We start from the raw sequence: 14,980 nt of genomic DNA on the forward strand, positions 1-14,980 counted from the left end.
GGCACTAACGGTGTGCTGATTGGCCTGGGAGGAGGAGTGAGCTCAATTTGCCTCCGTCTCAGTAGCCCCTTCACCACAAGCTCGCGGAATCCAGCCGACTGCATTGTATTGCCACTTTCTTTGTGCAAGATGTAGGCATTCACAAGTGCGACCTCTCGGATATGATGGAACAACCGATGGTACCACTTCATTGCACGGTGTTGGTAGCTGTAATAGGAGCATAGCTGGTCTCCGCGATCTACCCCTCCCATGAAGCGGTTGTAGTCCTCCACGCTCTTTGGCTTGGCAAAGTTCTGTAGCCATCAGGCCCCTTTGCTACGACTCGTTTGGTGATAACGAGATTGTCGTGCACTGTGGAGAGGACGGTGACTGTGCCAGCATCACGAAAAGACGCAGTTAAAAGTGGACGTTTTTCAAAAAACACAGGGGGATCTGAAGGCCGCAGTTTCAGACCATGGAGTTGAGGGGGCATGCCTTTCCTGTTCACACGAACAGTTCCACACGCCGGTGTTTTTTGCGGTGGAGCTCTTGGAAAAGAGCGGGTGAGGTGTAGTAGCTGTCAGTATAGAGACTGTGTCCCTTCCCCAAAAGCTTGGCTTCCCTTAGCAAGCCAACAACTGAACTATGGCCAATACCCAGACAGCGATCGTAGTTGAAGGCCCCTCCAGTGTATACGTGCCACAGGTACGTGTAATTACTTGTCGCGTCTGATAGGACAAAATTCTTCAGACCAAACCGGTGTCTTTTATTTGGCACGACTGATCTAAAAACACCCTTCCACGAAAATGAAACCATGGATTCATCAATGGAGAGGTGTTCGTGGGGGTAGTACTCGCTCTGAAAACTCTTCAGGACTAGATCCATAAGTGGGCGGATTTTAAAAAGTGGATCATAACCCGGCTGTCCTCTCTCCAACCTCAGAGAGTTGTCATTGAAGTGGATGCAGGAGGACAAGAGCTGAAAGCGGTTGCGTGTCATTACACGGGCGAAATTTGGTGTCGAGCCCAGTGAACTTTGGGTGCTCCAGTAATCAGTGATTTGAGGCTTTCTAGTCAGACCCATGCTGATCTGAATGGCCAAAAACCCATCTCAGAGCGTCAGTGGGTTTATAGTCACGTAAACGAGAGTGACTCGCTAGCTCGGTGGAAGCTAACTCCTCAGCATAGCGGTTTGTCTCAGCCACCATGAGATCAATGACACAATCGCTAAAAAAGGCTTTAAAAAAAAGGTATGGATCACTACAATCCCAAACTCTCTGCGGACCAGGTCGTGGGTTGGTGTGTACAAAAGGGATCCTCCCATCAGATCGCTTCCTCTCCTCCTCAGTGGCCACCGTCTTGCCTGTCACATCTAGCCACTCCCGCGGGGCGTCTCCCTCACCACAGCCAGTGAAGTTGCCGGCCGCTCCTCCTTCTTCGACTCCCTCCTCGTCCTCCCCTGGACCACACAGGACCCCCTCCAAGTCCTCCTCTCCAAATCCGAAAAACTCCTCATCGCTGTCACTGTCCCAGTTGAAATTAAAACTCTCCTCCATGGTCGTAAATTCACGGTACCGCAATCGCAAACTCTCTCTGTGTGCTAGCTAGATAGCTTGATATTTAGCTGATGCTAATTTGTTTTTTGAAGTTTGTGAATGACGTAATTAGCATATTTGTGAAATATTAACCAATCGTGATCTGTCTAGAACATGTTTACTATCATATCAACATAGCAACAGCACAGTAACGATGTTTTAATTGGCTACATGTTAGCGCGGCAATGATGATGCTCCTTGGGCGCACATATGTACCCTTGGCATTCTAGAACACACTCATTGTGGGCGCATATATGCACCGTTGGCAGGAAACGGGTTAAGAAAATGCAGTCCATTTTTCGGTTCCAGCAGCCAACAACCTCAGAACTGACCCTTCAGGCCTCTCAGGAGGCGCTGGCCTTCTAACCTAGTGACCACCATAGCAACCAGCATGATTGCCCTAGCAACCAGCATAGCAACCACAATATTTATGCGTTTTAGCTTATTGGATGTTGCGTTAATGCAGATAACTTTTGATCCGTGTGCCCGATTTTCATAAATGAGGTACCGTTGGAATCCTTGGATGAGGCCGAGTTCCATGCCCCTGATCAAACCCACTCTTGCAGTTCCTCGGAACCGCAAATCTAGTTTATTTATTATTCCTTTTCACCCACTTTTTGTACCGACTACTGCTCCTAGACCGTTTGAGCTATCGACGCGGTTCGAACTCCAAAAATTCAGGCCGAACCGGTGTAGGGAGCTTGTTACTTTCGTGTCGCTGGCCCTTGTCGTTTTCGTGTTATTCCCGTTTTTCTGCGTTTTTCGGCCCCATAGAAATTAATGGCAAAATGTTCAGGATTCTAATTTTGATTATGACATCACAGCTCTAATTGTTTAAGCTTGCACCTGGCAGAGTTCTAAGCCATCTGGCACTGTCTAATGGGCTGGGCTGGGCTGTCTGTGTATATGAAGGTGTGTGCATGTAACTTTTGACCCGTATGTCCGATTTTCATAAACGAGGTACCGTTGGAATCCTTGGATGAGGCCGAGTTCCATGCCCCTGATCAAACCCACTCTTGCAGTTCCTCGGAACCGCAATTCTAGTTTTTTTATTGTGCTCAGGCGACCATGCTATATTTCAGATAGACTGTCCAAGAAACTATTACAATGCATAGTGTGCCAGATCATTCTTAGTGTAAACTTCAGACTTAATACTTGATGCTTCACATGTTTACGTTAAACTATGTTCACAGTACTCTCAAAGTTAGGGTTTCCTTTGAGAATGTGTTTTGAATATGTGCATGACAGCACAGACAGGGCACGCACCCTGTCAGCAGAGGCAGCCTTTTTGACCCCTCTCTTTTTTGTTAATCTTATTTTGAGTTATTACTTGCTTTTATGTTGTCTTGTTGTAATTCATGTATCCTACCCTAATCTTATTCTCTCTGGGGCCATCCTTAAAAATATTTTTGTTTGCAGTAACAGCCAAAAAAAAATAAAAATATGGGTCGGTAGGTAGGTGAATATTTTTTTTTTTTAAGATTCAAAGTAAAAAAAAAAGTACAATTTTGGTCATGGTGATTACGTCTGAATTTAAACAAATGTGCATATTGTGACGTAACTGACTGGGTCTTCAAGCCGTGCCTTCAGGCGCACCATTGCAAACCTCATTCTGATGCAGGTTATTTAGACCAGCATTTCTCAAACTTCTTTGACCTGAGGCCCGGTCATGGCAGACTTTGGGGCCATAGGGCTCATCTACACTTACCCAACCCCCCGCCCCTAATCAAATTGTCATTATCACAATCATTAGTATGCCTATATTGTTATACATGCACTTTCACTTAAATTTTTTGTGACATGTTTTGGCACATCAGAGGACTGCTTTACTAATGTAAGATATAATTAGTTTCATTGCTTTTGCATGGTTGCATGATGCTTGCATAAGAAAAGAAATACTTCTCAAAACAGCAACAATTATATGGGTGCTATTATTTTGGGATGTTTCCCTCATGCAAGCATCATACTGTACACTGGTAGGCAAATGGAGAAAAAATTACATGTTTTTTAATGAAGTTTAATTTGAATGCCTGAATGTAAGGATTCAGGAAACAAAATACCAGCTTTTGTGTATATGGTAAAAGGAAAGCAGATAGGCGTAAATCACTGATCTGTTGATCTTTAACAGAAAGAAGGCTACAACAGCTTTTGGCCACGTTATATTCAAATTCAACTATACAATACTCAAAGCTATACAGTGTAGGCCTATACAATCTCTGCTCTGTTTCTATGTAAGTTCCAAAAATCAACGTTGTTCTATTAAGTGTCATTAAATAATTAAATAGTCTTCCAACAGGTTGAAGCGGAGCTTTGATACCAATGTTATCGATTAGTTTCAGTTTCTCTCGCGCAGACGCCTGCATTGAATGAACGCTCATACCACCACTTTATTGTGTGGCTCCATGTTTAATGACATCGATAGCAGAAACGTTTGTTTTCTTTTTTTGTCGGTCCACGGTTTCTTTATCAACTGCGCAGCAAATGTTCAGACGAAGCACCGGGGCTAATTTCACTCCACAACTCCGTGGACGAGCAGTCTCCACATATATAATAAATGCTGAATAGACCACAACCAATTTCAATTCTTCGACACGGTCACCGTTAGACTAGAGAGGAGAAGGGATGGGAAAAGATCTGGGCACAGTTCTTCCAGAACTTCGCCACACGGTTTTATTTAAGAGAGCCTACGTTTGCATGTAGGCAATTTATATTCACAATACTTAGGCCTACTAAAATAAATATTATTTTATTGCATTTGTATTGGTTGTTGATAATTGGCCGGTCTTAACGCAAGTTTACAACCGGCAAGTCGGTTGGACTAAAAGGGGAAAAATATAAATGTTTGGGTCGGTTGTAAATTGACATGGTCGGTCGGGTTACGGCAAACAAAAATATTTTTAAGGATGGCCTGGATTCTCTTCCTATATATGGCACAGGTTTCACCCTTTCACCCTTCCTTACCACTTACCTAAATGAGTGTGAGGGGCACTACTGATGTAGGGGCGGTAAACTTTCTGAGTTGGAATGTAAAGGGACTCAATTCTCCAGTTAAGCGAAATAAAGTATTTAGCCGCATTCAACAACTTAAGGCAGATATAATATTTCTCCAAGAAACTCATCTAAAAGCAAAAAATCATCAACGACTACACAGAAATTGGATAGGCCAGCGATTGCACTCCAAGTTTCAGAGCTAGGCCAGGGGAGTGGGCATTCTTATCCGAAACACAGTCCAATTCTCTCAATCCTCTATTCTCGAAGACCCTTCTGGGAGATATGTGATTGTTTCAGGTCTCCTATTCTCCACAAAAGTCACTCTTGCTAATATATACGCTCCGAATTGGGATGACCACAATATTTTTTCTAAATACTAAGCTAGATCGCTCCTCTCCCAAACCTGCTCCCACTTCACTTTGCGGTATCAGATGTATAGCGCTTTTCATTCCCCACTGCACACCAATATTCATTCTTCTCACATGTCCACCACTCTTATTCTAGAATTGATTATTTTTTCTTAGACCACAAACTTTTATCTAAAATTAAGTCATGTTCTTATGAAAGGATTACTATATCTGATTACACGCCTCTTCTTTTAACCGTCCATCTCCCTGGGAAGCCCTTGGCTTCAAAAACATGGCGAATGAATCCTATAGTACTGTCAGATAGCGAGTTTACTCAGTACCTACTTGGTGACATCTCTTTTTTTTAAAACTAACTCCACTCCAGATATGTCAGCAGACTCTGTTTGGGAGGCTCTTAAAGCATATGTTCGGGGAAAGCTGATCTCCCATTCTTCCTTTGTCAACAAACAACGTAAATCTCGACTATTGAATCTGTCCGCTGAAATTCTAGCGGTGGACAGACAGTACGCAGTTTCACCTAACCCAGATTTATATAAAAAGAGGCTTTCCCTCCAAACAGAGTTCAACCAATCAGGCTAATCAAATGTTACAGAAAACTCTTCAAACATACTTTGAGTTTGGTGATAAGCCAAGTAGGCTCTTAGCTTTACAATTAAGACAGCAGTATTCTCAAAATTTAATTTCCCAGATCAGACATTATGACTTAGGGATCATCTCCAACTCTTCTGATATAAATACCTGCTTTTACAACTTTTATAAGACTCTTTACCACTCTCAATCAGCTGCAGACGAGTCACTGGTCAGTCGCTTCCTAAATTCCCTCCCTACTCTCTCCGTTGACCTAGACGTCAGGTCCAGACTGGACGAACCTTTCACGAAGTAGCCCAGGCCATAAAATCCATGCAGAGTGGAAAGTCACCTGGGCCTGATGGGTTTTCTATTGAATTTTACAAAACATTTGTAGATGTCCTGGCGGAGCCCATGCTTGACATGTTTAACGAAGCCCTGGACTATGATCTATTGCCCCAGCCCCTGCGACAAGGCAAGACACGGCAGGTGAAAACATTTTTAAATTTTAAATAATTTGCTACCTTAGCATGTATTCTTTCACACTACTACAACAACAAAGTCCGATTTACACATTTAGGTGTTTATTTCATTACATTTTGTCTACTTGCGCCTGTATATTTCTACTAAATTCACCAAAAGTTAGCTTTCTAACGTTTCATGCTCTACCGCGACCATGATGGGAAACATATGTCTAGTACCGTTGGAAAGCTCTGTTTTTCCTGCATGACGTTGTGCAATCCAAATATGGATTCTTCCTTTGTATCCGCAATCAATCGCGAAAGTTCAAAGGCGAGTCTAGGTTGAGAACGGAATCTCATAGGCTGAGAATGGAATCTCAAAATCCAGCAGTTAAACTTCTAAAAAGAGAGTGTAGGAAGACTGAAAGAAAATGGCGTAAATACAAACTTCAGATCCACTATGAAATCCATAAAGAGATGCTCCGCACATACAACTCTGAAATATGCAAAGCAAGACAGTCCTTTTTTTATCAATAGAAGTTCAAATAACATTCGTATTCTATTTTCAACTGTTGATAAGTTAACAACCCCCCCCTCCCTCACAATTAGCACCTGAACTTCTCTCAACTAATAAATGCAATGAGTTTTCATCTTTTTTTGAAGGTAAAATTGACAAAATCAGACTTGTGAACATATCTGCACAATTGCAAATTCAACAACCTGAACTTCCAGCAACAAACAGAGGGAACCTAAACTTGAGTTCAGCTTGATAGACTACGAAACACTTGAAAAAATCTCAGCTCTTCCACATGTGTCTTAGACACTCTGCCTACCAATTTCTTCAAAACTGTTTTTCACCTCATAGCGGCGGATGTCCTTCATATTGTAAATGTATCACTGCTGTCTGGCAGTTTTCCTAAGTCACTTAAAACAGCTTTTGTAAAGCCACTTCTCAAGAAGAATAACCTGGATGCCTCCTTGCTAAACAATTACAGGCCCATATCCAATCTACCTTTTATTGGCAAAATTATTGAAAAAGTAGTTTTTAATCAATTAACCACCTTCCTAACATAAAATGGGTATTTTGATTACTTTCAGTCTGGTTTTCGGGCAAATCACAGCACTGAAACAGCTCTCATTAAAGTTTCCAATGACGTACGCCTCAACACAGATTCAGGTAAAACATCAGTCCTAGTGCTACTGGACCTTAGTGCAGCATTTGACACTGTTGATCACAATATTTTACTACACAGACTAGAACACTGGGTTGGATTTACAGGCATAGTTATCAGCTGGCTAAAATCGTATCTACAAGAAAGGAGCTTCTTTGTTGCCATTGGAAACTGTACCTCAACACCAACGTCCTTGACCTGTGGTGTTCCCCAGGGGTCGATCTTGGGGCCACTATTATTCAACCTCTATATGCTCCCACTTGGACAAATCATCCAAAATAATTTGATTTCATATCATAGCTATGCAGATGACACACAAATTTACTTAGCTCTGTCACCAAACGACTATGGTCCTCTTGAATCTATGTGTCAGTGTATAGAACAAATCAACACCTGGATGTCTCAAAATGTTCTTCAGCTGAACAAAGAAAAAACTGAAGTAATTATATTTGGTAAAAAGGAAGAAAGACTTAGGGTTGCCACTCTCCTTGACACAAAAGGGTTGAAGGCAAGGGATACAGTTAAAAATCTTGGTGTATTAATTGACAGTGATCTAAATTTCAACAGCCACATGAAAGCGATAACTAAATCAGCTTTTTACCACCTCAACAATATTGCCAAACTCAGAGGGCTGATGTCAAAATATGATTTAGAAAAAAAAACTCATTCATGCATTTATCTCCAGCAGGGTTGATTACTGCAATGGACTGTTCACATGCCTTCCTAAAAAGACTATTAAACAGCTTCAGGTGATACAAAATGCAGCAGCTAGGATTCTAACAAAAACTAAAAGAACTGACCACATTACTCCAATTCTTAAGTCCTTGCACTGGCTTCCAGTAAGTCACAGAATTGACTTTAAAGCACTATTGCTTGTTTATAAATCAGTAAATTGAGCAGGACCTAAATACCTGTCAGACATGCTTCAGCAGTACACACCTTCTCGTCCTCTCAGGTCCCAGGTGAAAAACCTGCTAGTAAAACTTACTACAGAACTAAACATGGTGAAGCAGCTTTTAGCTGCTATGCGGCTCAGCTGTGGAACCAACTTTCGGATGACATCAAAAAGGCCCCAACTGTAGCCAGTTTTAAATCTGGACTCAAGACCAAACTGTTCTCAAATGCTTTCTGCTAACTGTGCCGAGTTACAAATTCTGAATCTGCCTTGATAATTATTCTAACTTGTGTCTTATTACTTTTTTACTACTTTTGCCTTTGTTTTTTGCTTACTAATTATTCTTTATTTTTAAATTATTTTACCTTGTGTTTTATGTTTTCTTTTTATTATGATCTTTCCCTTTTAACTATTCTTTGACTATATTGCCTTTTTATGCTTTTATTTGTTATTATTGTTTGGTTTTGTACGGTTGAATGAACAGCACATTGAATGACCTGTGTATGAAATGCGCTACAGTCTAGGGCTGGGCGATATGGCTGAAAACTGTATCACGATATAAGTATTTCATATCATTTTTTTAAAAATCTATTTCAGATAAGGACCAGAAGAAGAAAAAAGTTAAATTTAAACACTTTTATTTTAAACTTAACCTTCCTCTGATTTGAATCACCTCAGTTATCAATCAAAGCAAAGAGGGAAAAGAAATAGCAACACAATCATGAAAAACACTCAAATAAATATGTGCACATAAGTCTGAATGAAAAGCAGCACTGGTTGAAGCCTGGAAATATTGTACAAAGTAGCTTAATTTGCTAGTTTATCATAGTCTACTGGTTAGACTGTTCAGTTTCCTCACGTGTGTTTAAGTTTCAAATGAGTAGGCTACTTTTTCGCCTTGGGACAGGCCCGTTTGAGTCTTAGAAAATACTTTTCCATTTGCATTGGGTTTGAGATGATTAGAACTTAAAAGCAGATATCCTGAAATCCCTCTGTAATTGGGGGCCTAGCAGCGAAGCTGCAAAGGCACCCATTGAGTTACTAGTTTTTCCTATTATTATTGGGGGCCTAGCAGCAAAGCTGCGAAGGCACCCATTGAGTTACTAGTTTTTCCTATTATTATTGTTGGGGGCCTACTGTAGCAGCAAAGCTGCGAAGGCACCCATGGAGTTACTAGCTTTTCCTATTATTACATTACATTACATTACATTAGCAGACACTTCTTGACCAAAGTGACTTACATATGTCAGCTATATTACAAGGGATCACATTGTCCCCGGAGCAACTTGGGGTTAAGTGCCTTGCTCAAGGGCACAACGGTGGAAGCTGGGAATTGAACCGACAACTTTCAGGCTACTGCACGCTAGCCCAGCTCCTTAAAGGTGCCATGTGTAATGTCCGCCAAAAATCAATTCATACTCCACATTCCATAAAAGATGGGGGCAGTATACCTCCAGAAAGTGAGCTGGTTTACCCTAGAGTAACAACCGAGACTCGTGTATTGCAGTTTGGCTAGCGGTTATGTTGTCCGCATACTGCCTCCCATGGCCGAAACTGGTATTGAGACACCTGTCAGGCTGTGGCTAGTAATTTAGCATGCTAATTCAGGTTGATATCTCTGCAGCACTATACCTTGTTATTTTTTTAATGACATCATCGCCCTTATTTCTTCTCATTCTTTTGATGCGTGTAGCTCATCTTTTGGATATTTTTACCTCAATTCTTACACATGGCACCTTTAACCACTACACTACACTTCCACTCTCTTATTATTCCTCTGCCATTGGAGTCTATGGCAGCCCATAGAACATCTGGCTAAAAAGTGCTAAAATTTGGCAGAAAGTTTCGGGACACTCCACTAACCCCTCACCAAATTTACGGATCTCTAAACCCAGCCGTCTAGCGCCATCAATGGGTCAAAATTTGGCCGAAAATTGAACCGTTGGGTCTAAAGGACCGTCCCATGATCACTCTCACCAATTTACAGAACTCTATGCCCAACACTAGCGCCACCAATGGGTCAAAACTCGATTGCATTCACGCATGTGACCATTGAACGGTGCATCTGATTTTCACAAATCAGGCACTGTTGAAATCCCTGGACCGACCTGAGTTCAATGACTCCTAATACGTCACTTTCTGCCATATGGGACCTCTGCCATATTGGATTTAGTCCAAAATCTACGAAAAGTTTCGGCGGTCACAAATTTTATCCGATTTTCACGGAACTTGACGGAGATGATCTTCTGACCGAGCCGCACAAACGATGCTTGCCAGATTTTTAAATTTCAAAATTGTTTGCCCGTGACAGCCAATCAAATATGGTGATGAAGCCGCTAAACAGGAAGTGAGCTCTTATCTCAGCAAGGCTTTGATATATGAAGTTCAAACTTGGTATAGGGACTTGGTACCTGATTGTGATGACACACTAGGAAATTGGAATCATTTGGCCTCTATAGGGGGCGCTGCAATACAGGAAGTGAGCTCGTATCTCAGCAACACTTTGATGTATGAAGTCCAAACTTGATACAGGGACATGGTAGCTGATTGTGAGGACATTTCAAGGGAAGTGGTCTCATTTGGCCTCTAGAGGTGCTGTAATAAAGAAACTGAGCTCACATCTTAGCAACGGTTTGGTGTATGACATCCAAACTTGGTAGAGGGACATGGTAGCTGATTGTGAGAATGCACAAGGACATTGCTGTAATTTGGCCTCTAGGGGCACTGTAACAAAGTAAATTAGCTTAATTCTCAGCTGTTCTTTATCCAATTGCCATCAAACTTGCTGTGAGTGCTTGCTCATGCCATGGCAGCACCATTCCTGCTAGCGCACTGCTAGGCCCCCATATTGCTGCTTGCAGCTATATTTTAGGAGAGTTATTGCTTGGGGGAAAAAACTGTGGCGGTGGCGTGATGTTTTGGTCAAAAAAGCCCTGTACCGCTTTCCAGAATGGAGAAGGTTAAACAGACTATTGGCAGGATGAGAGGGGTCGGCGAGATGTGCAGGTCCATGATGGGGGGGCAGGGGGCAGCCGATGATGCGTTCTGCTGCCCGGATGACTCTTTGTAGCCTGGCCTTTGCACGGGCTGACGCAGAGGCAAACCAGACCGTGAGGGAGGATGTTCGCACACTCTCAATGACCGCTCTGTAGAACTGTACCATGATGGGGGGGTTGACCTGTTTCCTCCGGAAAAATAAGCGCTGGTGGCCTTTCTTCACTGGTTGGGAGATGTTATTGTCCCATTTGAGTGTGTTGGTGATGGTTGTGCCCAGGAACTTAATGTGCTCTACCACAGTAACGGATGAGTTGCGGGGGCTTTTTGCGGAAGTCCACTATCATCTCCACTGTTTTGTTAATGTTTAAGCTCCAGTTAACTGACTGCACACCAGGACTCCAGGAGACTGACCTCTCTGCGGTAGGCATTTGTCACTTTTTGGTATGAGACCGACAAAACAAACTCAATTGAGGAGACCTCTCCTAACAACTCTTTCTTGCCATGGCACTGCACCATGCTGTGCTGGTCTTCACATGGTCTCGCACCAACATTGTTGCCTTAGCTGCCCTCGCAGCACCGAGTACATCTTGGAGGCCATTGTCACCATTCACAACTTGTCGCCACTGCCCCAGCTGTACCTGTCCATCAGGTCTCACAGTGTAAGCATCAGAGTTTCCGCTAGAAAAAAATGGTGCCGGTCACGGTTTCAATCACACACATTTTGATGATATGCCGGTCAAATATCATATTATCGCTTCTTAATTAGTCAAGTTGAGGAAAACTGGACACAGGCTATGTAGCTTAAAGAATGACATAATCAGACTGAATAGAATGCAACATGTTCATTAGCCTAACTTATGTAAACATGCCTAACAAGATCTAGCCAGTAGGCTATCTATGTTTTCATTAACAGCAAGAGTCCGCTTCGTTCATTGTTTTAAAAAGGCTACAGTACGTTGTTTGATTGATAATGACTGACTGACTATTATTGTGTTACATGCTTCAAATGTAAAGCACTTTGAGCTGCATTCTGTGTATGAAAGGTGCTATACAAATAAAGCTTATTATTATTATTATTATTATTATTATTATTATTATTATTGTTATTGTTATTATTGTTGCTGTTACCCACGTTATCTCCAGTGGTTCCACTGTTTAACTTGCACAGATGCGCAAACACAAGAATGAGCGCTCACACCACTAAGGCTATAATTTATTTGATAACAATAAATTAAGAAATGTTTCCTATTCTGGGAAATGTTTAGTTTCTTTTTCTTTCGGTCCGCGGTTCAATGATACCGTTTAATTGTGCTCGGACCAGCAATCTCCTCATCGAGGAGGCCCTAACCCTGCAGATCATAGACATAGAAAGCATAGGCCTACTGTATGCTTTGGGTGCAAAATTAACACCAATGTAGAAGCTTCAAAAATACAATATGTATCTCCAAATCTAGGGAGTTTTTCCTCGCCCCTGTTACCTATGGGCCTTCCTTCCTTCTTTCTTTCTTCCTTTTCTTTTCTCCCTCTATTCTTTTTCTCTGATTGCCTACATTCTGTAAAGCGCCATGATACATCTGTAATGTTTTGGCGCTATATAAGCACAATAAATTAAATTAAATTAATTAATTAAATTAAATTAATATTGCAAGTAGGCTAGCATATGTCAGCAACATGTTGAAGTTCGTTGAGTTTGAACGATGTAAGCAAGCAAGGGACAGTGAGCAGGTGGAGAGTGTGAGCCTAGTTGAGGCTACATGATAAGAACTCAGTGGTGGAACAGGTAGGCCTAGGCTGTGACATGCATGCCATGCTGACTATGATAATTATGATGACTTATTAATTGCGATAATGTAATGTATGGTAGCCTAATGATAACATAGTAAGGCCGTGCTGTGATTATAATAACAAATAGCGCAACTTAAATTTTCTAAATGAATGATTTGCAAACCCGGACAGCAAAATAGTTTCAAATCGACGCACTTGTTGGTCAGATTGATCAGTTTCCGCCAGACGCCAAAATTCAACATCAATGGCATGAGTGGTGGTTGGTCTCTCAAAGTAGAGAAGGGTTCTATCTTGGAAGGGTTATCATGGTAAAGAAGGGCTAAAAGACTGTAGACTGACGGAAATGTAGGTTACAAAACATCACGTCATGCACAAGCCAACTAAGCTACAGTATATATAACCTATAAATGATAGGCTTACTGGAAGACACTAAAGATAATTAGTTCGGTGGTGTACTGTTCCAAAATGTACCAGCAATGTAGGTAGGTAGTATAGCCTACAGGAATAAAATATTTCCAAAGCAACAGCCCTGTTTGTGTTGTTTCAGTTGTCCCACAGTGATAACTGGTATAAATTACATTAATGTCTTAAGACAATCTGGGTAATTTAACTCTTTAAGCACATAGGCTTCCAGTAATTTTTGGTGCTGCTGTCAATTGTAGCCTATTGAATTTTGAAATGATACTTTGAATTCAAGCAGAAACTCTTCTTTAATAATTGCTTGTTAGCCTACTTGAATATGGAGATCATACTGTATGCTCCATGCCTACCTCTGATCAGTCAGAGAGATAACCAATGAGGCCTACATCACTTTCAGTGCTCCATGACAGTTGAAAATATATGCATATTGCATATTTAAGGGTAATGCAAAGATTTTGTATATAATTAGGTGTGCCTGACCGATTTGACTGACTTGGGCCAAATACCGATTTTTGGTCCCAGTCCGCCTCTGTATTTTATCATCATCCATCGCGTCTGGCCTCTGAAAAAACTTTTAAGGCTAGTCTGCCTGGGCCTGGCCATGTTTGAACCGCCTCACTCATTTGTTCGTTGTTTAACATGGACGTTTTAAGCGTGCGCTTCCTATTTGAAATGTTTATTTGAAATGCAGCATAGGCTATGCGTGTTGTTTAAAGCAACACCAAAGAGTTTTTTGTACCTTAAAATAATGTTTCCAAAATCGTTTCAGGTTCATCAACTTCTAACAGGGTGAACGGCACTACATTCGCTTTGCGGCCCTATCGGCTACAACCGCACTAAGTTTGCAGATCGGGTAGCGGGTCTGTAGTTCGATGGAATGAGACATAAGAAACTACAAATTTGACTTGCATCTGATGTCGCAATACATCGTACTTTCATAAATCGTGCAACATATTACCTTGTCTGTGGACATCGTTATTTGCAAAGCCGGTGCTGGATAAACAAATGGCGTGCGTGCGACAGAGGGGAAGTTCTTTGGTGTTGCTTTAATAGCTTTCAAACGGTAGAGCCTGTACATTTAAAATCATAGCCAGAGGACTGATTGCTTAGGCTTACATTTTAAGGCCTATTCTCAAATTCAGATTGCGTTAGGGGGACGGGATTATTAGCCAATTTCAATCGGACAATTTGACCGGAGAGATTTAATTTTGTCTGACATTTCATTTTTTTTCCGGCCAATGTCCGGTAATTACTGGACAACGGAAACCCTGGTAAGCATACTTGGTTAGTAGTCGCATCAAATTCAGATGCAGTGGGAAAGAGGCATCTGCCACAAACATGTAGTGTCTGTGCCAGGCAGTTTGGCTGGAGGTGGTAGATCCAAAGTGCCCTCAAGGATCCTTGCACCAAACTCACTTACTTTGAAGACACCACCATCACTTTCATGACCATATGCACCAAAGTCTTAGCCTGACGAGCTAGACCCCATCAAGATGTAGGGTCCGGGGACTCACCATTCACAGTGCTCAGTCCGAGGGGCGGGATAATCGGTTGTCTTTCAAATTTCCTCTGCACGCAATAGGATAACGCTACAACTCATGAGTCCCATGCGTTTTGCCACCAGCGGACCTAGTTGGCAAGTTCAAACTTTTGCCAACTTAAAAAAAGCTTAATCCTCGTCAATGCTTGTTCAAACAGCAACATCCATCTTCTTTTTCAAGCAGCAGGGAATTCATCAATTGAACCCCTTT

General features: G+C 41.8%; 1 protein-coding gene across 5 annotated transcripts in view; it reads left to right on the plus strand.

Annotated features, from left to right (window-relative positions):
• Window positions 1–14,980, plus strand: part of zfyve9a (zinc finger, FYVE domain containing 9a) — a 228,504-nt gene that overhangs the window by 135,243 nt on the left and 78,281 nt on the right. Inside the window, exon 1 of one of the 5 annotated variants that reach the window (XM_048260490.1) lies at window positions 5,523–5,988. The exons of the other annotated variants lie outside the window; for them this stretch is intronic. Coding sequence (XP_048116447.1) covers window positions 5,833–5,988 — 156 coding nt within the window. The 5' untranslated portion in view covers window positions 5,523–5,832. Of the gene's footprint in view, window positions 1–5,522; window positions 5,989–14,980 lie in introns of those variants that run through there. 5 annotated transcript variants of the gene reach the window in all.

Source organism: Alosa alosa, chromosome 1 (genome assembly GCF_017589495.1).
Source record: "Alosa alosa isolate M-15738 ecotype Scorff River chromosome 1, AALO_Geno_1.1, whole genome shotgun sequence".
In the NCBI taxonomy this organism is placed as follows: domain Eukaryota; kingdom Metazoa; phylum Chordata; class Actinopteri; order Clupeiformes; family Clupeidae; genus Alosa; species Alosa alosa.